The following is a 26,150-nucleotide window of genomic DNA, read 5'->3' on the forward strand; positions in this document are numbered from 1 at the left end:
ATCTTACTGGGTTAAGATTAGTTCTTTTATGGCGAATGAAAGGCTTGATCCGACGAAGTAGGTCATCGAATCAAATCGAAGAATTGACGTCAATGCTGCTGCCAGTTCTGCCGTTTTCTTCTTCTTCTAGTTCGTAGAAATAGCAAAGTCGGTAGCCTTTCCTCATTAGCGCCACTTCTGTTCAGGAGAAGACTGCAACTAGTGTCACGACCACCACGCGCAAGTATAAACAGTACGACTTAAAGATTTTCATTTTCACTGTAAATGCATATCGGTTCAAAATATCGGTTTATTAACTACTAATAATCGGCATCGGCCTTATCGGTCGATCCCTGCTCTTTAAAAACACAATCAGTTTATATTTCAGATTTTCTCAAAGTCTCCCACGAACCCTGCTACTTCACCTCTCACCTCCCGCTCCTGGCTGCACTGAAGACGATAAAAGATTTTTTTTTCTTTAAAGCTTTCTTTGCTGTAGAAACATCCTGCTTTGTGGCACCAAAGCAATCCAGCAGATTTCCCTATAAATCAGACCTGAAGCCACAGAATGTGAAGACGCAGCCAATCCTGTTGGTGATGGTCTTATTTTCTTCTAAGGTAATTACACAAGTGACTCAGAAATCGTTTTACAGTTTCAAAAGGAGGAGACTGAAGATAAGGATTCAGCTACATTTGTTTGGGTACCAATAGCTCACTTCTAATCTGTGTCTTAGTGGTGAAAATTATGAGAGAAATGTTAAGACTCAAAGACGAGAAAGTTCGGGAGTGTGGTACCTTGATTTCCAGGTGTTTTTCTGCCTCCAAACACTGACGAGACAGCAGACATGGTTAATAAACCTTACTCTAGGATTTAAAATGGTAGAAAATATATGATATTGCATAGGTTACAATCATGTTGTTCTACAGGCTGTGATTTATAACACACATAAAGATATACATCCAGTTAAAAAAACTGCACGTTCTCATGTAACATCATGATTTGGAGCTCATATTTAGTGAGTATTTATGCACACTCCAGAAAGTTTATTGAGCAGATGTAACTCTGTGTGGGAGCTTAGTAGTACGGTCTGTTCACATCATGTAGAAGCAATCAACTTAGTTTAGCAGTTTCCATCCATCCATCCATCCATCTTCGTCCGCTTATCCGGTGTCGGGTCGCAGGGGGAGCAGCTCCAAACTTAGTTTAGCAGTTTCCGATTTCGTAAATATCATTCACGTTAACAGCCAAGTGACAACTGTTCTGAAACCTCTGATTTGGCCTCAATAAACCTCAATAATGCCTCACGTCAGCTGTCGTTTCTCTTCAGGATTTCTTTGGCACAACTTTTTAATTTAAAAGCAAACAATGCAGTTTAACCATTTTAGTGTGGTTTTGTGTTGATTACTTAAAGGGATACCTTGCCAATATAAATCCAGCTCTGCGTCATGGCAGTGTGGGGAGGATGTGACGAACGGCGTTTGGCTTCCCTCCGTGTCGGCATGGAGCTTCCATCTGAGCCGAGCAGCGGAGGTCTGGGATCCACCAGCTGACACTAAATGAGTCACAGAGGTCCTCTGAGACCATCGGGCGGATCTCGGCAGACCTCGGCGGCTCCGAGCTTCATGCACTGGCGCCATAGAGGGAAGCCAACCACTGTTCTTCTGAACACACTGCCGGCACAAAGATGACACAGAGCTGGATTTATATCGTCAAAATATGTCTTTAAATGAAATGTGGTGTGAAATCAGCAATTTTTATTTTCTGCTAGCAGGAGCAACTTCTGAGCTCTTCTTCTTACAATAAAACATTGGATTCTGTGAACTGCTGTGATCAGCATCTTCTTGCAGAATGAAAAAGCAACTTTTGAATGCATGAAGATATGGGTATAAATATGGGTAAAATATGTGTTTCAAAGCAACACATTTATTATTCAGTGAAAATTACAAATTGCTCAATTATTCATAATTTCATTCCAACATGACAAACGCACACAGCCCTAGCTCAATAACTATTCATTCATTGTGTAAATGAAGCTTGTTAGTAGTTACACTGAGAGCTGCCATCTTGAACTGTCTGACGTGTGAAAGCTTTTAAATCAGGTCAATCTTTTCATACCTTCTGTCCCACGTGGCTTGAACACATATGCAGCTGGTGTGTTATAAACCCTCACAGATCCAGAGGGGACAGAAACAACACTGCACATTAAACACCGTGGTTCTGTTCAAAGACACTCAGAGACACTCAGCGGTAACGACATGTGATGCGTCGGAATCCGCTCGTCAGATGAAAGTCAGCCGATCGTCAGGAGACACAGCTGCTTCTTTGAATCTGAATACTCGGGCATCGAGTCCACCTTAAGGATACTCAATGTGTCCTTTAACAGATAACCACACACACTACAAGTTTTGCTCTGAGCAGTTTGGTCATTTTGATTCCAGTAGTAGTAATTCCAGTGTTGGTCTAAATCAAGATCAGTACGGGCTGCAGAGGACAAAATCAAAACGTGTTTTGCAACTGAAGTTGCCTAACTGTACGTATAAGTATATAAATTCGACAAGAATTTACGATAAAGTTTAAACAAAACAAAAAAGGTCCGTCTGTTGATGTTGCATCTTACAGAAGTCACTTTGTTTCAATTATTTTCAAACCAAATTTACAAAAAAGTGAGTTTGTCAAAAACGAATATCTGCCGATGCATCATGCATGCAACTTTAAAATGTTTTAAACAACATTATTAGGGACCGTTCAGTATTTATGGAATGAGCCAATTTTTTATTCTTTGTTGATGGAAGGGTCATTTTTTTTTGTCTAGGGGGAGGGTCACCCAACTTTTGTATTCATGAAAACAGCAAAATTTCAAAGTGGCTTGTTTGGTGCATATTTATCCATGTAGCTCCATGTAGCTCTCTCAGTCCCGGCTGCTATCATGGTCAAACAAGCTCATTTCATTAAAATGATCAGACATTGTTTTGCAAGAAACGTTGCTACATCTGCTCTGGTCACAGAGACTTCGCTCCGCTCTGCCGCTGTCTGTCTCCAATTTTAGTGTGATGGACGGCAAGCTTGACTGCAGTCTGTTTCTGTGAGAGGAACACTGCAAGCTGCTACAGTTTGCTGCTCTGCTGCATCACAGATTGCTAAACACACCCGACTACAGGAGACATTAGCTCAGACTGGAGGAGTACGTATAGTTGGTGCGGTTCGAGTACGGATCACGTTCTCACCACAAACGAACCACTCCAGAGTTGGATTGAAAGCGTACCGAGACCACCTCTTCAAGCAGGTCTCGGTACGCTTGTTTTGTCCACTTTCGGTGCGCGCCATAGTTTGATTGCAGCGTTGATCACCTGCCCATACGAACCGCACCAGCGATGCGAAAAACTCTAGTTAGATTTAACTGAACTAAAGGCTGTCGGTGTGAAAAGGCTCTTAGAGAGAAGTGAGTCAGCATCTGATGTACCTGCCAAAAAAACAACAACCAAGCTCTGATTCACACTCATAACCTGACGGTGCCAAAGAAACAACCATCGTAATGATTCATATAACCGAAATAAAACAGAATAAAACCAAACACATTTTCTCCCAGCACAAAGAAGAACCCCATCAGACGCTGAAATCCATCTCAGGTAAAACTGAGGAGGGACCATGAAGAAGAAGACCTCTGTCAGGACCCATTTTTAAAAAGTTTCTATATCAGAAATTTGGCTTTCTTTCAACCAAATTGTCAAGGTCAATAACGTGGATGGTTCCATAGAGCGGTAAGCACAAGTAAAATACATGATCAGTTCACTACTTCATTGACTTTGAGTGTTTTATTCAATTTCATAGCAAAAAATGACAAAAGAACGTTCAAAAAAGTGACAAAAATGTCTTTAAAAATGCAGGAAATTTTTATAACAAAACATTAATAAAACGCTGATATAAATCGACAAAAACATCGGCAAAAGTGTTAAAAAAGAACAACAAAATGTTGAAAAAAAAAAGGTTCTAATTTAAAAATTGTATCCAGAAAATCCGAAAATTGCATGGTCGATGACGGGAAGACAACACAAGGGTTAAACCAATCACAATCCTCTTGGGCGGCTCTAAGCGCCCGACGAAATGATGACGTCTCTGCAAAATAGCCTCGGAAAGGAACTTGTTTTGGTGGAACATGTGTACGTTCAAACGTTGTTTAGTCAGCAACAGAAAACCCGCAACAGAAAACTCTGATTGGACAGATAGTCTAATCTGCTGACCCTGCAGAGATCTGAGGAGCAGTTAACCCTTGATTTGCGTTCCCGTCGAACATGAACTTGTTGACTTTCCGGGTTGAAATAGAAAATTAACTTTTTTGGTGCTTTTTTCGACGGTTTTGGCGCTTTTAAAAAACAACAAAATTTTTGTCACTTTTTTCAACGCTTTTTGAAATTCATGGTCAATAAACCTAAATTATTATACCTACATTAAACCTAATTTTTGAGTTTAAAAAAAGCAGAAATTATTAATTATTTTGACTTATAGTACATCAGAGGATGTTGAGTGAATCACGGACTGGTCATAAAATTGAATAAAACACCACAATTCAATGAAAGTAAATCATTAATTTTACCTGTGAAGAATGTTGCATGGGTCCCATATAACGTACATCCATGCATTCAAGTTATATTTGGGCAATTTGGTTGAGAGAAACATTATTCGGATATAAAAATGTGTCAAATGTGACCTGAGGACCACACAAGGGTTAACCATAGTCCTCATATTTCCCGGAATTTCTGGCGGCACCTGAACAAACACTGAAGTGGAACGTTGTGGATATAGACCAGAACAACGTGCATGTGACAACAACAGGAAGATGCAGTGAGGCTGATCTGCAGTGGGTAAAAATGTTTCTAAAGGCTGAACCTGCTGAAGCTGCAACATCAGGTCGTACAACAGAGCGCCAACCTGTGAGTCACCGGCTGCTGATTCATTATTTAGCGGATCAAATGGGAGCTGTGACAGCAGCGAGAGGATGGTGCCAGATGATCTACTTTATAATCCACCTGGACAGCAATATACAGCAGAGGGCGGCATCAGCAGGTAAAGATCGTGACGAATTCTCCCGGACGACGTCACGCAAAATGGCTGCCTGAAATCCGCAAATTTCAATCATTTCAATCCACGGTTCTATTCTGATCATCCTGCTTGTCAGAATAATGGAAAATGCACCTCAGGCATGACTACACTCTAACTTCTTTCCCCCCTGTGCATTAATTAATGTGTATTACCTTAATAAATATTTGCTGGCAGGGTGCTCTACTTTGTCATACTACACAGTGTTTTATTCTCCTTGGATGTGCCGATATGCTGCTTTTTCAGTTGTTTTTTTTATCAATATCAATGGAATCTCTTTGGCCTCTTGACTGTTTTCCGAACCTATTAGTTGTTTTGATAAGACATCTAAATGTCTTTTAATCTTCCTAAATCATGTTTTATTGTATTGCGCCCTCAAGGGAAAATCAATCAAACTGGTGTTGGTTTATTCATTGGCTCAAGGCTTTATTCTCTTTTTGCAAATTAACTCTTAATTTAAAGGCAAGTTAAAATTGCAAGGGACATTTTTCACAGTTTGTTTTAGGTGTTAGAGCCAAAAAAAAAGGAGTAATAAAATTAATCTTCTCTTGCTAATTAGATTTAAACGTGTTGAAGAAAACCTGCAGACAGGTCTTCGCTTATTGATGGGAGGTAGTAATTTTTTACATATTTTGTACATATATTTGTATATATATATTATTTTTTTCCCCAATGAAGAAAGACCTTAAAGGTGCTGTAGGCAGGATTGTGATGATCCAGGACTTAGCCAAAGAATTTGAACATCAACAACTTCTCAGTCCCTACCCCCCATTTCTGCTAAAGCCCAAACTGTCTCCTAAGCCCCTCCCCTCCACAAGGGAGAATGAATGCGTGTGCATGAGCAGTGATTGACACGCAGTTAGACAACCCCCCTGGCCATGATCGGTGCATCTGAACAGGGAGCTGTGGATGTTTGCAAATTGCACTACAGGCTGTAGGTGGAGAGCCAGAGGAGCCAGATTTTTTTTTAAATGACCTGCTTCATATAGTTCTACTGGAACATAGGGTCAGTTTCAGCAAATATGACAGAAAGTTAGTTTTATAAGTCTTACCTACTGCATCTTAAAAAGCTGCAAACTGCAGTTTTTGAAGAAAAAACGCTGTGACTTGCAACATTTTTGTCAGAGAGCGAGAGTCTATCAGCAGTCAGCGAACAAGCAGCTGATGTTACAAAGTCTGACATGCGTCGTCTACCACTCTATATGTTACCGGGGTAGTGGTGGTCATACACCCCCCCCCCCCCGCTTGGCTCTGCTGCTGTCACTTCTGATCCACAGAAGCATGAGTAAACGTGTCCTCCCTCCATTCCAGTGCTTCTCTCTTTGCCGGATGTAAAGTGTAGCCTGGAGTGATGACGTTGGTTTGCTGCTGGCTTGTTCTTTACAAAAACAAACACCTTTATGAAAGGACGTCTGAATAAAGCTAATGCATGGAAGTAAAAAAAAAAAAAAAGAAAAGAAAAAAAAGGGGTAAATCAATGTTGAATGTTACAGTATGTGACAGAAAGCAGAGCGCAGCGCTGCTTCACTTCTCCTTGTGGGCTGAAATTCTCGACCAGCTGCACCGGTCCCACGAAAATTTCAAAGACGAACCAGACTTACTGATAAGTTCAACCTTTTAGTTCACATTCCCAAAGGACAGCCGCAGCATTAGTTCAACCTTGGATCTTTTATTTCTCTGTAGCTTTTGATCCAATCTGTTACCCTTCAATACATCTTTTGGTTATATCACTTTTATGTAGTCTCGCTTTGCCACACCTTCCTCCACTCTGCGCTGCAGAGGAGGGTCTGGCTAGTCCACACAGTATTCCGGGATGGGAGAAAAACGTACTCTAGTTTATTGGCATTTCTTTAAAGGAATACGCCACCGTTTGTTGAAATATGGTTTATCACGGTCTACCCTGGCTGTAGATAGGAAGTTATTAGGTTGTTTTTTTTGTCTTTTGTTGGCTCACTTTTACTCACAACATGCTAACCGGCAACATAGGATTCCATTCCCTACGCTAAGCTAACTAGCGGCAGCGCTGCCTGTGTTGCACCGGACTAAAACAATGCATGCACAAAAAATGCGTTGGCCCACCTATCTACAGCTAGGGGAGACCATGATAAGCCCTATTTCAACAAACGGTGGCGTATCCCTTTAAACCAATCACAATCGTCTTGGGCCGCGCTAAGCGCCGTACGGAGCGACGCTGTCTCTGCAAAATAGCCTCGGGAAGGAACTTGTTTTGGTGGAACGTGTGTACGTTCAAAAGTTGTTTTAGTCGTGCAACAGAAAACTCAGATTGGACAGATTTTCCGGCGCCACCACAGCAATCCCGGAAATGAAACATCATCTACTTAGACTATCCTGTTATCAAACAAGTTGAACACAGCTTTGGACGGAGGGTACACGAGAAATGTTTGAACAATTGCTTCTGTTACATTTTCAATAATCCAATTTCTTTTTTATTTTTTTAAAGAAGCAGATCTTAAATATTGGCAGACAACATCAGCTGCTGGCAGCTTCTTTTTTCAAAAGCATCTTCAAACCCTCATATCAGTCAAACGTTGCGTCGTAAGTCTTGTTGAAGTGGGAGAACATTTGGACAGCTGCGGTCTTCTTCCAGCAGAGTGGAAATCAATACTGTTGTTCTACAGCTCCATGTCCTGTGTACAGACGCGATTCACTTGATTGAAATATGATCACTGCGATATTATCAGGTAAACTGGGAGGAAATCGGATGGAAGAAGTAAACACTCTCAGTTCACTTAAACCCCATTTTGTTATTAACTGTTTTTCAAATTTTAAAGCATATTATGAATTTGCTGTCTTAATTGTACTGCTTGAGATAAAAAAAAAATAAAACAGTATAGGGTGCTGAGAAACCTTTCATCATCTATTATACATGATAATGATGACGAGAAGGAGGCGGATCAGAAGATTTGATTTAATGCTCCAAGATATCGCGCAGAATTAAAGTGCTTTCACACACAAGCTGCAGCCTGAGAAGAAACAGTAGGCCAACATCTATTACATGTCTTTTCTCGCAGACGTTGTTGACACAGTTTTCCTCCGGAGTTATTCTGGAGGGGTTTGCGTGTTACGTAACGATGCTAATGCAGAGTAAATCCACGGAGAGTTCACTGACTGGTGCTGCACTATCGTCTGTGTTAAAGTGGTCAAAATGTCTGCAGATATTCAGGCTCTATAAAAGGGACAAACAGAGGACTTGCTAGTGGCGAAAAGTTGACGATCGCCAAAGTAATTCCAACTCATCCTTAAATTAGCAATCCATCAAAAACTTGTCGACATGTTGAATAAAAAAAAAAAAATGTCAACTTCATTTTGGATGCCAGAAAACCCCACGAAAAAGATTAAGATGCACTAAAGAAAGATTAGACGGAGAACTATTAAATGTAAAGGAACTATTTCTTCACTCTGTGTCTGTATTTATTTACTGCAACAGCATTGTGTGTATACAGCGAGCAGCATTACACTATTAATATTACATTATTGTTTATCAATCATTTACAGTTGTTTTGTGGCGCGCTCAGTGATCGGCTGAGCAGCGTCTTGGAAGAAAACAAAAAAAGAGGGAGCGAGATGGAGAAATGTGGTTTTGATGTCTCTGCGCAACAAAAGGGAGGCCCATCTGGAGGAGAGGGCAGAGCGGATAGCGTGGCAGTCCGACATGTTGCCGTGGCAACATGGCGAGGGTGGGATGTAGCAGGAGGGAGTGGAGGAAGAAAGGAGTGTGGGGGGTGCGTAACACAGTGTACCCTGCATCTGGCTGCTGATGAAGAAAGATGCTGCTTCTTTTAGGTTCAATGAGGGAAAACAAATATGGAAAATAAACACCATGAAGGAGATTTTTTCTTTTAATTTTGGACTGTATTGTGTTTCTATAGAAGTAACTCTATGATTACTGAGTTCATCTTGAAACAAAACACATGCATCGCAAGCTGCCGTTTTTCCAGAAACTGACAAAACATGAACTGCCCTGCCAGTACTGTGTCTGGGGAACAATAATGGAGGGACTGAATTAAGGGAGAGAGAGAGCAAGAGAAGGGGGGGAGGGTAAAGAAAACAAAAGTGAAAGGCATGGGAAGGCCAGAGGGGACAGAGGAAGAGAAGGAGGAGGGGACACTACATGTGATTTTAAATCAGTAAATGCAGTAAAAAAAAAAAAAAAGTTACAGTTTAAAAAGGAAGATGACATTCCCTTTCTATATTCCATCAATGTTTCATTTTTGCTTTCGTATTTGAAACTCGGGCGGCGAAGTGGATTTGGAAGTCTAAGAAAATGTCAAGATGTCAGGTTTAAGGGCATTAAGCCTACATACTTACAACAGGGAAAGTGCTAATTAAAGAATAATTGCTCACACTTTTGTTTGATGGCAGACTGGCAAGTTTTTTAATCCAACGAACAACGGAGAATAAAAAGTTAGGAGATCATCAACATCATTAGGAGTTATCCTCCGGGGAGCATGGCGTCTGTAACATAATTTCGTGGCAATCCATCAAATGACAGTAGAGATATTTCACTCTGGACCGGCAACACGTTACCAGCCGTACACCCATGCCATGATTAGGTTTTCCTCACTGTTCCTCAAAGCTAAGGGTCACTCATCCGATCTTTCGGAAAATTTGTTTGTCAGTGTCATTGCTGTATAAAATAAGTGTTTAAGCTACAGTATCAGTTACCTTTCGGCTCTTCTTGACACATGATCGACCGCTGTCGTTTGGGGTTAGCCAACGTTACCACAAATGTAGAAAATATAAAAAAATGTGGTCTTTTTGTTGAAGGATTGCATTTGGACCCGACTTGACTTGAGTCTCCTGGTCGAGTCCTGTGAAGACTTCTAATGCATTTCTGTAACCGTGGCGCCATCAGCTTTGTTTTTACATTACACTGATGACTCTAAGCAGCTACTTGATTTGGCTTTAATTACATCATTGAGTTTGAACCTTCCTGTTTGCAAAAAACACAGGAACACAACCCTCCTATTATCAGCCCAGTGAGAAGTCCCACATGCTGGACTTTCCCATGTTGGCTGTAACAAAAACTGTCTAATGGACAAAATCCCAGATCTAATCTAATCTACTGAATCCTGAGTCATGGTCCATGTGTCAACACATTTGAGCCAAATCCTGCCAACAGACAGACAGACGTAAGAATCATCAATTTAAAAACATTAAAAGCTTTAAATGCAGGCTGCACACAGGGAGAAGGTTTTGGCCGTAATAGCCAAAATTTTGTGGCCTCTGGCACATTCTAATGCCACTATTCCATCATATACACTGATCTTAATTATTGCATATTTAAATGAGTTTTCCCGCCTTTATTTTTATTATTTATTATGTTATTATTGCCTATATCTTTATGAGTCTATCAATCAAATCATGGAACCCGAGTAATGTGCACATTCGCCTACTTGTGTGTTTAAATCCACTCAGATGTGTTGTAAGTGTGGGCGACAGAGGGCACAGACAAGTGCGAGGGACATGTCGCCCCATAGGCGTAGATTTTGGGGGGGGGATGCAGGGGATATTTTCCCCCCAATATTTAGAAGAGGTAGATTTGTCCCCCTCAAAAAAATATTAAGACAACCCTCTCTCCAAAAAGAGATAAAAATAACCGTTTGGGGGCATTCAAAACATAGGGTTGCGTTTCGCCAAAAGTTGAATCTGTCTCAACTTTATTACAGCATTGAAGAAAAAAAAAGAAGAAAAAAAACAAACATCATTGAATCCCAAAATTGAAAATCAAACACCTACCCAACAAACGAATATCCGTGTAGTCGGATATTTGGATCCAGTCCTATTTCTTACCAGTAAATATATGTTTTTCAACGATTTCAGAAACAGTATATGAAGTGTTTGACGCTCAAAAGGGTTTGGGGGAGACACAGACCCCCGGTTATAATGTGCCCCCTCTCCCCAATGTTGAAACTCAACCTACGTCCTAAGCCCTTGTGTCCCCAGCGTACTCCGTGCCGTGACTGCAGTGTTGAGTCTGCTGGCTGTCAGCAGCTGTACAGAGATTCGGTACAGCTCATTCATTCCTGAGTGGCAGGTATCTGATCTGAGGTCAGACAGTGGCAGGCTGTGACAGATCACCTTAACGAGGCGAGTTTGCATCACTGACCCCAGACACGAGACATCCATAAAACACGGGTGAGGTTGTTTCTTGAACTCCTGAACTGGAGAAACTTTAAAAGCTGCAATATTAAAATTGGCTACAACATCTTTAATATTTTCTTATACATTACTTTGAAAATTGTTTTGAGAGGACCAACCCAAAAGAAGGTTTTGCAGACTTGAAAGTTTAATCCCTCTGTAATGTTGTAATCCTGGAGGATTACGACTGGATGGCTTTCAATCCCGTCCGCACACTGTCTCACTTAGTGTGTTTCCACAGACTCTTTTATGTAATCTCTTGTATGCGAGTATAAAGAAATGTAACAGAAAATGTGCTTTCCATACAATTGGGAAAAATGGAGCATGTACTGTGCCGTATTCACTGTATCAAAGAAGAATAAGCACACAAGACCCAGACAATACAGTCTCAGGAAGCACATGAAGAGCAAGATTACATGTAGAGAGGGGTCAACTCCAGGACACAAAGCTTTGTTGAGTCAGCTACCTTTTCTGAATGTGTCCCTTGCTGACCATTAGACCTCCACTCTCTCTCACTGTTTACGGATACAAATCACTGAGCAAAGCTAATGACTGCAGGAAACAGAAGAGAATTATTTCTCTTCCTATTGGTGGAGCAAAAAGATAGCGATGCAAGCCAGTCAAATCTACATTAATTACCAAGATTTATTGAGCCGATGGCCATTACATTTACCAAGAACATTCACACTCCCCAGAGGACGAACCCTTTTTATTTCGGAGAGCTTTCCTCCAGCCCCACTCTCACACTAAACTGATTAAAAATAACTCTCAATCTAATGGCCATCTTGTCGTGCTATCATGACATCATCAGCTGATAAACCCTTAATAGCTGGTGCAATGCTCAGGTCAAATGAAACAATTCCAGGATTACAACTGTTGAGGCTCAACAGAATAAAATTTCCAGCATGTTGTTTATTTCTCCTTAAGGGTCCCATGACATGGTGCTCTTTGGATGCTTTTATATAGACCTTAGGGGTCCCCTAATACTGTATCTGAAGTCTCTTTTATATAGACCTTAGTGGTCCCCTAATACTGTATCTGAAGTCTCTTTTATATAGACCTTAGTGGTCTATATAAAGACCTTACTGTATATAATACAAGGTGGAGAGTGGGGGTGTGGCCTTGACCAACTGCCACTTTGCTCCTTTGAAAGCCATGATGTCTCTCTCTCTCTCATGGGGGGGCCAAATTCTCTGGGCGGGCAAAGCAGAGAAAAGGGAGGTAACCTTGCTCCTTATGACCTCATAAGGAGAAGATTCCAGATCGGCCCATCTGAGCTTTCATTTTCTCAAAGGCAGAGCAGGATACCCAGGGCTCGGTTTACACCTATCACCATTTCTAGCCACTGGGGGACCATAGGCAGGCTGGGGAAACACATATTAATGTGAAAAAACCTCATAAAGTGAAATTTCCATGCCATGGGACCTTTAACAGTTACAGACAGGGGCGTAGCACAAAATTCGGGGCCCTGTAGAAAGGCATTCTCTATGGGCTATATACTGTAGCTCTATCTACATCCACAGCTATTCATTCTAGCATCTTTTGGGCCCTCCTCTCTTGAGGGTCCTGGGTACTCAGTCCCCCAGTTTTTACAGATACTGGGGCGCAGGGGTTAAGAGTTTATCTAAAGTTTATCATGTAAACCACAACGTCCCCTGTTCCATCCCAATCCATTCTGTTGTTTTCTTTATTTAACCCTCTCTCTCTCCACATTTGCTGCCTGCCTCATGACGAAATACTTAAGGCAAAAATGCACCAAAAATAATTGTAAAAAAAATGTGTTGCTTATTTGGGGGTATAATAACCATCAAACCCTCTACGGGCCGGCCAGCAGGGTTCCAGAATATCAGCCTTGTTTCTGCTGTGATCTGTGCATCATAATATGCTACAAATGGGGATCCCAAGGCACGTGGCCTACATGCTATTTGTATTTGCTCAAAACTAACACGGTCAGGGTTGCCATGAAAAACAGCTAATCACAATTGAGCAGCATCAACATGGGGGACAAGGCAACAGAAAGGCAACGACTGAAAAAGGGCAATTCAAGAATGTTATTTTATCTTATTTCAGTACGCTAAACTCTGATTATTCCTTATCAAGGGTAAATAATAGATATAGATAGATATTTTAAGGTAACTAATCTTGATTTATCACCGTCATACATTCAGTCTCTTTTTCAGTGGATAAGGAATATGGGTGAAAAGTGTGGATGGCATGATTGTCATATTTAAAAAAAAAATCCCAAACTAAAAATCCCAAATAGGCTATATAGTCAGAGAAAGACGGTTTGGTTTATTTAAAGAATTAAACGTAGCTTAATAAAACAATGCAGGTCAAAAACAACTTGGATGACCTTATATTTAAATTAAAAAAGTCTGTTTTGCAGTGTAATAGGCTACTGTTATTTGTCGCATTGCTGTCAGTTCATACAGACATCAGATAACCGAGCACTGAGCACGATGGAGAATCTGTGGAAACAAAGAGAAACCAGGACAGCAGCAGCAGCAGCTACATATAAAGTTGCTGATGCACACAGACGTTAACTAAGTGATACGTTCAGGAGGCCTGTAACAATTATTAAAGGTGCCACACGTATTTCATTACTTTGTGGTAATGTCTGAAGTTCTACCATGTAAACATTTTTGTGGAAAGAATGCCTTGGTTACCTTGTTTCAAGCCATTCTAGCGTGGAATAGAAAGCCTGCAGGAAGACTCAGCAGCTCGATTTGTGCCAATTCTCATTAATATTCAACGAGCTAAGCTGCTTGACTCTGATTGGCTAACAGCTAGCCAATGAGAGTCTGGCTATCAGCATCCTTTACCCAGCGCAACTGGGCGAGCTCATGAATAGTAATGAGCTCAGGCAACATGATGTCAGACTGACCGGCTTTTGTAATTGGCCACTTCTTTTTTTTCAGTGGCTAGAGCGGACAGAGGAGGTAGCAGTTAATTTTAGAAACTTTCAGAAAACTTAGTCACCGGAATAATTGGAAATCATCCACCGGGGAATAGGGAATTAATATCTATACTAAGTTTCATGGTCATTTTGCTGAAGGTCTCTAGGTGTGTCTGTTAGTCATTCTGACAGTTTGGCTCTTGAGGAGTCACCAAAATGGAAATGGTTCTTCCTATTGGAAGCACGAACATCTACACCAAAGGCTATTCGTTTAAAAAAAATACATTATCACGGTGAAGAAACAAAAGGCCTGACACAAAGTATCATCTTTCTATTTCTTTTTTTGTCTGAACAACTAATAAAAAGGGAGATTTTTTATTATACAGTATACACTGTTTAGTCTATATGCATGACTGAGATTGCTCCGGTGCTGCCGGAAGATCCGACCGTGTGTCCCCCATTTTCGTCCGGATGTCCCTCACCTTCCGAAATAAGAGCGCCAAATTTAGGCGTAAGGAGGCCATTTTTTCGCAGGATGTCCCTAATTTTCGGCCGGATATCCTTCACCTTCTGCTTCCTTTGTTTTGGCATTTTAAACTCCGGTAGATTTCTGAAGACTATGGTTAACTGCTCCTCAGATCTCTGCAGGGTAAATCCAGACAGCTAGCTAGACTATCTGTCCAATCTGAGTTTTCTGTTGCACGACTAAAACAACCTTTGAACGTACACATGTTCCATCAAAACAAGTGGACTAGCCAGACCCTCCTCAGCAGCGCTACGCAAAGCGTGACTACATAACAGTGATATAACCAAAAGATGTATTGTGGGATTCATTAAAAAAAAAAAAATTGTTTGCAAAAGTAACACGTAGATACATATTTTTGAATTGGAATTGTTGATGGCAATTATTTGTGAGACAATTAATTGTACAGTAAAATTTGGATTTGTTACAGCTCCAGCGTTCAGTGTAAATTGGACTACTGAAACTACATCAAACCGTCATACTGGCCTGCAGATGAGTCTGACTCAGCTGCGTTTAAACACTTTCAGATCTTCTGAAGTGACTCACTGTGACTCACTGTGGCTGTTTAACAATATTTAGATCTCAGTGTGTGTGTGTGGTGGTGGTGGTGGTGGGGGGGGGCATGACTCAGGCCCGTTTCTCCACTATATTCTCACATACTGTACAGGGTGAATTAATAGTATAATTATGTATATGTTAATTTAAGAGGGATGATACAGATGAACATTGTTACTTAGGGAAAAATAATGCAACACGTGATCAGGGGCAATTTTTATGAAGCACCCCTAAAAAAATAACTTATAAAAAAGGAAGTCCATGAAAAAATATTGCACAAGGCCCGCGGGCCAAATCCGTCCCCTTGCAAATTTTGATCCGGCCTGCAAATCAATTTAGGTTCACAGTAAATGTTGGCCCGCCCTGTTGTGCGCCAAACCAAAAAGACGGGAAAATGTTTGCAAACTGCAATCACGAGTCACTCAAAGCCGAATTTGGCAGATTTGCCGACTTTGAGACTCCCAACGAGTTTGCATATTCAGGCCTACTTTTGAAAATGTGCTCTCGGAATATCACAAAATTGTGAAACTTCTGATCCATTTTCAGAAAATAGTGCTTGTCAGTCAAATAAACACAAATCTCTAATTTTGCAAATTTATCGATACTGCATATAGGAAATGTCTGCTTATCCATAGATAAATATATGATTTATTTTGTAATACCACCTCACCCTGTGGCTAAGCATTAAAGGATGTTTTCTTAGAATGGTCTTTCTAATTACATAATTCAGTGTTTCCTCTATCATGATGGTCAAAAAATTATCTTAAAATGCAGTTAGCACAGTAGAATAATATAGGGTTCCAGGCCCCCCTAAAGCTCTGATCCCTGAACTGCCCCTGAGTATATTTAAATTGCAGCACCAATCCCATGTTAGGCTTTTCAATTTATGTTAAAACAAAATATTTGTATTGATACGTGTGTGGTTGCATAAGTTTAAGATTTTTTTTCTTTTCCGTTGTGTGATGTAGTGCAGTTCCCCATGATACCATGTCTCACATTTTAAATCCGTTTATGTACCTTTATGTGTTTGATTCCTAGCTGTAATGGTGCAGTTTTTCCTGCTATTGTTAAAGGATGAGATGTTTTTTCTTTTTTCCCAACTAATCCCATGAAGAGATAAAAACCCAGACAGAGAAAAGAAGCTACATCAGGCTTTGATCTAAAAACATTACTTGTTAGTGGATCCATTCAATGTTTTTTTGTTCCTTCGTGTGATTCATTGACAATAAGGAAAATCAATATCATTACAACCTTTCAATTTGTTTTTCCATCCAGAGGGAAACGAGTTTGAATTTATTGCCACATCCTTGATGATTTTGGTAACGTGTTTTGTGCATTTGATTTGTCAAATCAAATCAGATCAAATCACTCTGTTATACGGCTTCCTTCTCTGCACCAAATGATGAGCAGCTATTTGTGTGAGCAGTTGCGCAGTGGGGAATGACTCAGGGCTCAGCTAATAGCTCCCATCAATAATTCAGGCTCTAATCTGTGTCTGGAGAGCCGTCAGAAATGTGTTATATATGGACTATTCACAGTGATGCGTGAGCTGGCGTCAGTTTGTTTTTGTTCCCTAAGTCTGAAAGAAAGGTGAAACATTTGTTCCCCAACATACCATCTCAACTCTGTGCTGACACTCATGTTTACAGACAGTGCAGGAGGCATCCTGCTTATATAAACACACCATATGATATTTATTTAAATCTTACTGGGACTTAAGTAGAAGACAGATTAGAAGAAAGTATATTGCTCAAACTGATTTACATTTGGTTCTGTTTTTGTGATTCATCACTAAAAACGAAAGGTTTCTGTTTCCTGCAGTTCAGGATGAGAAATATTGGAGCTAAGGCCTACATTTCCAAATGTAAGCAAGTATAGCCACTGGTCATTACCCTGAAGAACTATTTTCTACTGAAACTTTGTAGGTTACACATGGTAACAGGTTGCCAAAAAAAAAACACATTACCTAAATAATCAATAATTCAGGCTCTAATCTGTGTCTGGAGAGCCGTCAGAAATGTGTTATACAGGGCTGTAGTACTTGAGTCCCGACTCGGACTCGAGTCCGGACTGGAGATGCTTTTCTGTTGTCTCGGAATCGTCTTGGACTCGTGAGCAACTGGTACTATGAATTCTTCAGGACAATAAGTCATAAGTTCAAGAACGGGAACATTTCCATTTTATATTTTAAGTAGATAATGTGGCCTAATTTGACCCTTTCTTTCTACACTTCTTGACTATCTCTCATTTGGACTCCTTTTTTAAGATTTATTTATTTTGATTAGGACAATGCACATTAATCAACATTTCTGTAAATGCACCAGTGTTAGCCAGTTGGCTAATTTTCAACTGTAGTCCCAGTTGCATGCATGTCTTTTTTCCCCCAATGGCTCCTTCAAGGCAACTAACCCTAACCTTAACCCTAACCCTAACCAGTGCCTAATCCTATTGCCGTTGGGGGCAAAAAACACCGATAAACGACTTGCACTTTAACCTCTTTGGACTCGGTCTTGAATCGCTCTCGACTAGTCCTGGTCTTGGACTTGTCTTGGACTCGACAAAGGTGGACTTGACTATAGCCCTGGTGTTATATATGGACTCGTCACAGTGATGCGTTGGCTGGCGTCTACAGTTTGTTCCCTCAATCTGAAGGAAAGCTGAAACATTTGTTCCCCAACATACCACAGAAGGTTTCGGTTTCCTGCAGTTCATGATGAAAAATATTGGAACCAAGGCCTACATTTCCAAATGTAAGCAGCTATAGTCACTCATCACTACCCTGAAGAACCATTTTCTACTCCTGATTTCCACAGAAATTGAAGATTACACATTGTAACAGGTAGCTAAGCCCCCCCCCCGCATTACCTAAATAAAGACCTCAGGGTCCAGACACTCGATGCTCGCCACATTTCATTTGGTACCAAATAAGTAATACGATTAGACATCAAACGATTAGACATTAAACCTTTTGATTAAACCTTGATGCCGTTCAAATCTGTAATCAGAAATTTCTTTGACAAAAATGATTATAAAACTAAAATGTTTATGGTTGCTATCAGAAGAAATTTGAATTTCAAATACTCAGTAAGTAGGACAGTTACGTAAAAAAAAATCTTTAACCCTCAGGGATACGATTTCCTCCTCTCATTTTGTCAGTTTTAACACAGAAATCTAGGAGGGTAATTTAGTGTAAAATTCAAGTGATGCAACTTTGACAGTTTGGCATCCATCACAAGCACATCAGATAATCTTTTAGACCTTGCTGCGTCTTACTCAACACTTCCCTCTGGATACACTTCCCCTTAGATTTCACTGTGACTAATGGAGCCCAACACAAATTGGCAGATGATTCACAAGGATGTTGAGAAAGCAATAACACGTGCACATGCACGCATGCACGCACACACACAGACCTCCTCCCAGGTTTGGCTGGTTAACAGAGGACACACTCGTCCCCTGTAACTCATTTTAATAATGATGTTAAAGGTGTCCTTGCAACTGAGAGGACTAATGTGTTTTCATGTTATGGAAACTCCTCCACACACAGATAGAAATCCAATAAGCACTGTCACATCCCTGTTCTTTACACGCCACATGAGCAAAACCTGGACTCCGATTAGAGAAAGTGAGAACTTAAGAACACCAAAAATACAACAATTTAAAAAAAAAAAATCACTTTCTTTGCATCATCACCTGCCAAACCAACCTCGGAAAACAAACAAACAGAGGTGTGTAATCAAAATTGAAATGTCATCATTCCCTTAAACGAGCGCCGCGCTTGACTTGCTCTTAAGTGGAACACGTTGACTGCACAGTTGGAGGCTGGAGGTTGGTTCTGCCGCTGTAGATTTTCCTCCAGCAACAACATAGAAACGATTTGTTTAAAAAGACAACACTGCAGATTTCTAGAGGATGAGATAATGCTGGGGTCATCTATAGCTTATTATTAATGTGAGTTAATCTGTCAATTGTATTTCCATTTTTTCTTCTGTCAAAAATGTCTATAAAACACCAGGCCAAGGTGACGTCTTCAGATTGCTTCTTTTGGCTGATCAACAATCAAAAACTAAAATTTACAACAAATCCTCAGATTTGAAAAGCTGGAACCAGCAAATGTTTAACTTTTTTTTTTTTTATAAAATAATTGGTATTATTAAAGTTGTTGTAGATGAATTGCTTACTACTAATGAATTACTGTAACTGACTAATCACTTGCAACTAAAAGTTGTGTGACATAAATTCAGCAAATGAGAAAAATTGGGGTTACACTTTACTTAAGGTATCTACATAAGAGTGACATGACACTGTCGTGAACGTGTCATAAACATTATAAACAAGTCATAAATGTTGATGACATAACGTTTCTTTTAGTGTCATTCATTTTTGTCATGACAAGTTATGGTTACACTTTACTTGAAGGTATCTACATAAGAGTGACATGACACTGTCATAAACATTATAAACAAGTCAAACGTTTATGACATAACGCTTCTTTTAGTGTCATTTGGTTTTTGTCATGACAAGTTAGAGTTATGGTTAGGGTTCATGTGTCATGACTGTGTCATGGCAGTGTCATGTGTTCATGACAGTGTCATGTCACTCTTATGTAGATACCTTCAAGTGTTACCAAAAGAACTTAATTTACAAATTGTAGCTATTTGTCTGCTTTTATATAACTAGTACGGGGCCCGTTCAAAATGTGCCCGTTTGGAACGGGCCGATTTCTTGACCTGTGGTATTGCTGCTTGTAGAATTCTCCAGAACCAAATTGCACCCCAAAATTACTTCCAGAAGAATGTGTAAAATAATGGAGTAAATGTACTTAGTTACATTCCGCCACTGGTTATTGCCACCATTAGCTCGTCTCCCTCTTCATTTTGAATCTGATTCTCTATGAAGAAAGCTTTTGCCTCCCCTGTAGCGATAACAAACTTAGTTTGCTTAATGGGCAGCTAAATAGACTAAAGCACAAGTTAAGTCTACAGCGATGTCTACTGGTATATGGTATATTTTTAAATCAACTATACAACAGTATGATCAGGCCCAGTAAGACTTTGTCTGGATAATCCAAGGCTTCTGAACAAAATTACGAGGCGAAAAAGAGGTGAAATCACATTGAAATCTAGAGTTACTTAAGAAACTAAGCAGGCCTGATCCCTTATTAAAACCACAGGAAATACATCATCCCTATTGCACTACTACCTTTAACCTTAGCTAACCCTGATCCAGTCACTGCAGACTGTGTAGTTACAAATGAGAGAGAGGTGAGTCAGCACTGGACTGAATGGACAGCCAGGGGTCTGGAGATGATTTACACAGAAGGGAAGTAGACAAACATACTCCTGCTACACTGCAGGATACATTTTTTCCTCTAAAATGTGCTTATTTTTTGGTGAATATGGATAGTTTTAACTCGTCTGGTCTCTAAACATTGTTCAAATAAAACAATTTCAAGTCCTTGTACAACACAGGATGGGTGATTCAATGCTGCATTTTAAGGGGTTATAGGGTAAAAAAAGGTTGAGAAACCCTGGTTTAAACCACTCAAAACAATATGAATTATTCAAAAATAAAAGTCAACAGCGATAACATACAGCTCCACAAGTATTTCTGAAATGTGTCGAATAGAAGAAGTGCAGTGCCCGTTGAAAATGTGCCTGTTTGGAACGGGCCGATTGCTTGGCCTGTGGTATTGCTGCTTGTAGAATTCTCCAAAACCAAATTGTACCCAAAAATTACTTACAGAAGGACCCCAAACCACTTAATATGCAACTCCACTACTGACTTACAGTGTACTTCTACATTCTACGTCATTTAAATAGCTAATGCACCTGCGCCCATCTTTGCGCCCATGGGCATGCTGGTCTTACAGGGAGGTGTGTTCAGGTGCATTCTTGGCGTATTGCTATCTTGAGGCAGCGGGAAGTGATCACGCCATTGACAAACAAAAACCTGGTCTAAAGTCAATAGCGCAGCATTTCATTGTTATTTTAACAGCACATTAGTAAAATGCGCCTAGGCTCGTGCACAGCGCGCGCACACTATGCTTGTTACACACAAACAGGGAAGCGCAGCAGCACACAAACGATTACAAATTAAAATATGACTTAGCAAATCCGTCATCATAATAGCAATGCGCCAAGGTCCAAACGCGCCTGGCTTTTAAAGGGAATGGGAGATGATCTCTGATTGGTTTATTGCATGTTACGCCCAAAACACACCTATGAATTCATGAAGACACTAAGTACAGCCCTTTTGAACCATGCGCCCGGACCCTTTTTTCCGCCGTCAAACTAGCAAAAGTGGATTCGGACACGCCCCAAACACACCAGCGCCAATCCGCTTCACGCCGTGTGCTTAGAACGTTAAAATAGGGCCCGAAATCTTTGGATGCAACCCACAGACTCCAGCAAAGTCAGACCCATTGCACACGCCACTAACCAACCACAATAACAACAACGCCAACGAAGCGTTCGGTCAGCAGAGCGGAGCGTCTTACCTGCAGCCCCTCGATGGCCAGCCGCAGCATGCTGGGAGTCAGTTTGGACGCCTGCTTGAAGGTGAAGTTACTCCAGTCGATAATGAGGATGAAGCCGTTGACCTGCAGCTCCGGGTCTTCGATCATAGATTCCAACGACAGCAGGATCGCCCTCAGTATGTCCACAAACGTGTATCTGAGAATAACAGAAGAACAGGGTTGTTTTATTTGCCAGAGCAGCGAAGGGAGAATATTAAGGCACTTAAGTCAATCAACAAAAAAAAGCTAGAAGTAGAGATGGGCGATATGGAGAAAATCAGATATCAGGATATTCTTGATCAAATACCTCAATATCGATATTGCAACAAAGCGTCAACAAAAGCGTCAAAAAGGTGTTCAATCGTCTTGTCACTTCAGCTGTACTTGCAGGCCGTTATATTTTTTGATAGTCTCATTTATACGTGTGTTTTGTGCAACAATCTTAATTTGTAAAGTAACTAGTAACTGAAGCTGTCAGATTAATGTGGTGGAGTAAAAAGTACAATATTTCTCTCTGAAATGTAGCGGAGTAGAAGTAGAAAGTAGCATGAAAAGAAAAGATAGTACAAATACCTCAGATGTGTAGGCTACAGTACTGGAGTAAATGTACTTAGTGACGTTCCGCCACTGGTTATTGCCATCATTAGCTTGTCTCCCTCTTCATTTTGAATCTGATTCTCTATGAAGAAGGCTTTTGCCTCCCCTGTAGCGATAACAAACAGGTTTCTTAGTTTGCTTAATGGGCAGCTAAATAGACGAAAGCACAAGCTGAGTCTACTACAGCGATGTCTACTGTAACACACAGCTCCACAAGTATTTCTGAAATGTGGTGAACAGAAGAAGAATAATGACAAGGATAACAAGTCCGACACGGAATAGATTTCCGAGATTGATTCAATGTTCAGAAAGGAGAAATCAATCAGTAAATGAATTACTAAACTCACATGATCTTATGACTGAAAGGAGTTAAAGCTCTCTGCACCATAGGGCACATTATTCCCTATTACATCATGATTTCATTGTATGGCGTGTCTACTGTAACTGTATGTCTACATTTTCTAGAACAATCATGACAGAGCAATATAGCACCAGGGTTTCCCCCAGTGTATTCCAAGCCACCGGGCCTAAATTTACCCCCACCAGGCGTAAGCCATTGTGGGTGGGGGAAATTCAAATGTATTTTTAGGGCGTTTTTTAAACTACAGTTACAGTGGGGTGGCTCGATTGGGAAATAAGGCGGATCATATTTGAAAATCTCCAGCTAGCTTTTAGCACTGACTTAATGTAGGGCCCTGTTGAGTCTGTCTGGTTTTTTTTTTATTCTTAATTTTGCAATTCTGTCCATTATTTGGTATCACTGAAACTATTGGGCCCCAGCCGGACCCTCGTCGAAAAAAGACACTTGCCTCCGGGCCTAACAACTTTTGTGGTACATGGTATATTTTTAAATCAGATATGCAACAGTATGATCAGGCCCAGTAAGACTTTGTCTGGATAATCCAAGGCTTCTGAACAGAATTATGAAGAGACAAAAAGGTGAAAATGACATTGAAATCTAGAGTTACTTAAGCAGCTAAGCAGGCCTGATCCCTTTTTAAAGCCACATGAACTACATCATCCCTATTGCATCACTCTAGTTCTACCTTTAACCTTAGCTAACCCTGATCCAGTCACTGCAGACTTCGTAGTCACAAATGAGAGAGAGACGAGTCAGCACTGGACTGAATGGACAGCCAGGGGTCTGGAGATACACACTCCTGCTACACTGCAGGATGCATTTTTTTTCCCTCTAAAATGTGCTTATTTTTTGGTGAATATCGATACCCTTTAACTGGTCTGGCCTCTAAACATTGTTCAAATAAAACAATTTCAAGTCATTCTATGGTACAACACAGGATGGGTGATTCAATGCTTCAGTCTACGGTTAGAGGGTAAAAAAAAGGTTGAGAAACCCTGGTTTAAACCACTCAAAACAATATGAATTATTCAAAAATAAAAGTCAACAGTATGAGTGGGAGTATGTGGACATGCTGTCACATGTACGCCTGTCTGGGACTGTTTGTTTTTATTTGTTTGGTTAACTTCTTAGTTCCAATTAAGAGAAATCTAAATGCAACACCATACCATTATATTTCAGACAATACTGTTTCCAGCTTCGGGGCCACAGTTTGGGCAGGACTCTTTGTTTGTTTCAACATGATAATGCGCCGGTGCTCAAAGCCGGGTGCATAAAAAATTAGTTTTAATTGTGTCCTTATGTTTTTGTCTACTTTGTACATTAAACATATATAGCATGTATGTTGATCCTGGATGAAGGATTCCTCCTTCCTCCCCTCTAACAGGTATTTTTCTTTATCTGAATCGAGGATCTAAGCATAGTGGCTGTCATATGATTGCAAAGCTCTTTGAGGTAAATGTTGTGATTTTGGGCTGTATCTGTAATCGACTTGACTTTCCCCCCAGTTTGGTGAAAAAGAACTTGACCGGCCAAGCACCTTTTGAGATGAACTGGAACACCGACTTGTGAGCCAGACCTGATCACCAAACATCAGAGTCTGACCTCCCTGATGCTCTTGCAGCTGTAGGGGGGAGCGAATCCCCGCAGACGAGTTTCAACATCTGGTGGAAAAGAATGAAACCGGAAGACTGGAGGCTGCCAGAGCAGCAGAGGAATGCCCATGGCTGCTGGGTGTCTACATACTTTTGACCATGTAGGGCTTTTTTTTCCAATAAAGATAAAAGCTGAGTTGGTTTCCTGTAGTTTTCTCGCCTGTGGAATTCCCTCCCAGAGGACCTGAGGGCTCCACAAACCACTGACCCTTACAAAAAGGCCTAAAAACCTTTCATTTTACGCAAGCATTCACGTCAATTTTGTATTTTTTTAAACCCGTTTTAATCTCGTTTTACTCTGTAGCACTTTTGGGACTGATTTTAACAATGAAAAGTGCTTTACAAATAAAATGTATTGGTTTTTTATTATTATTATTTTCTAATAAACATCGATGCTGTGGTGCTGAATGGACAGCTCCACAAACCAGACTCCACATAATTACAGTGGCTTTGAAAACACTGACTCTCCTCTGCTCTTTATGTGTCTGATCAGATAACCTGAACGCAGACTGTGCAGCCCCAGCCCTCGGCCTCTTTATTACCTGCTCTGGTCCCAGTTGGCTGCGAACAGGACCAGTATTTTCCTGCCGTATCTGTCCAGATTGGAGAGCACGCCGGGGAAGCCGTCCTTCAGGGCCTGCTTGATCCCCGGGTCCGTGGCTTTCAGGTTCTTGAACATGTCCAGGTTCTGCTGTCGGTACTCAAAATACTGTGCCAGCAGCCGAAACGCCTCGAAGTGGTTGAACTTCCTCGCCCGGAGGAATCGGATGATAAACGCGTCGTCCGTCCGGAGGAAACCGATGTCCGGCCGGGTGATGATCATGTCCCGGACCTCCTGGATGTCCTGGTGTAAAGTCTCCGGGTTTTCTTTCAGCTCCACCTTGGCCTTCTCCAGGGTCTCTGGAGAGAGGCCAGTCTGTAAGTGAGTCATCTCTGGCAACAGCTGTCCCTCCACAACCAGCTTCCAGTCAAACAACACAATCAATTGTTCCCCCAACAGCAACAGGGTGAAGTGTATGAAATTATGAAATGTTTTTTTCTGTATGATTTCACTGCTCACAAGCTGACTCCAGATGGAGGCCTGCTGCTCTGTACACGTAATCCACCCCGAACTGGCACAGACGCTGCTGCTATGGTGCTCCTATGATGCATCCTCAACACACATATGGGCCGTTCACTTTTACGCACAGAAACATTGCAATTCCACAGTCCTGAATTCAACTTTACTTTTTTTTCTCCCCACACCACGTATAGCCTATGTCATGACTCAGGTGCTTCTCTCCAGGCTTCGGGCGGTACATCCAACCTGCTGATCCGGGCGGCCTGAGCTCACAGACACAGACGCGCGGCCGCTTCCCTCCATGTCAAAGCCTCTCCTCTCTGTCTGTGACACAATGACGACGACGACGACAGCATCACCGTCTCCCCGGCGTCGCTCGCGGCGGCCAGGCAATGCGGCACAACCCTGCAGCACCTGCTATATCGCTATCATCATCCCTCCGCCTTCACAACGCATCTCCATCCGCCGACCGACTGATGCTGCTCCTGCCGCCGCCGCCGCTGGTGGTGGTGCTGCTGCTGGTGCCGCCGCTCCGTCACCGTCAATCGAGGCAGATTGGTCCGCTTGTTTCCGCGTCTATACACCCTCCCCCCCCCCCCAGTTTCATTCACCACTGCTTCTCATCAGCACCATCCACGATTTGGTTGTGGATTTAGAGCTTAAATCGTGTTTCACAAAGAGCGCAAAAAAAGGAGAGAGTATCCAGTCCAGCAGCACAGGTGTCCTGCGAGGTTTTGCCACCAGTTTCTAGAA

General features: G+C 41.3%; 1 protein-coding gene across 1 annotated transcript in view; it reads right to left on the reverse strand.

Annotated features, from left to right (window-relative positions):
* Window positions 1–25,268, reverse strand: part of clvs2 (clavesin 2) — a 33,650-nt gene extending 8,382 nt beyond the window's left edge. Inside the window, exons 1-2 of the mRNA XM_028606078.1 lie at window positions 24,880–25,268; window positions 21,710–21,884 (exon numbers count right to left, since the gene is read on the reverse strand). Of these exons, the coding sequence (XP_028461879.1) occupies window positions 21,710–21,884; window positions 24,880–25,268 (564 nt within the window). The remainder of the gene's footprint in view (window positions 1–21,709; window positions 21,885–24,879) is intronic.
* Between the last annotated feature and the right edge of the window lie 882 nt (window positions 25,269–26,150).

The sequence above is a fragment of the Perca flavescens genome, chromosome 18 (assembly GCF_004354835.1).
Source record: "Perca flavescens isolate YP-PL-M2 chromosome 18, PFLA_1.0, whole genome shotgun sequence".
In the NCBI taxonomy this organism is placed as follows: Eukaryota; Metazoa; Chordata; class Actinopteri; order Perciformes; family Percidae; genus Perca; species Perca flavescens.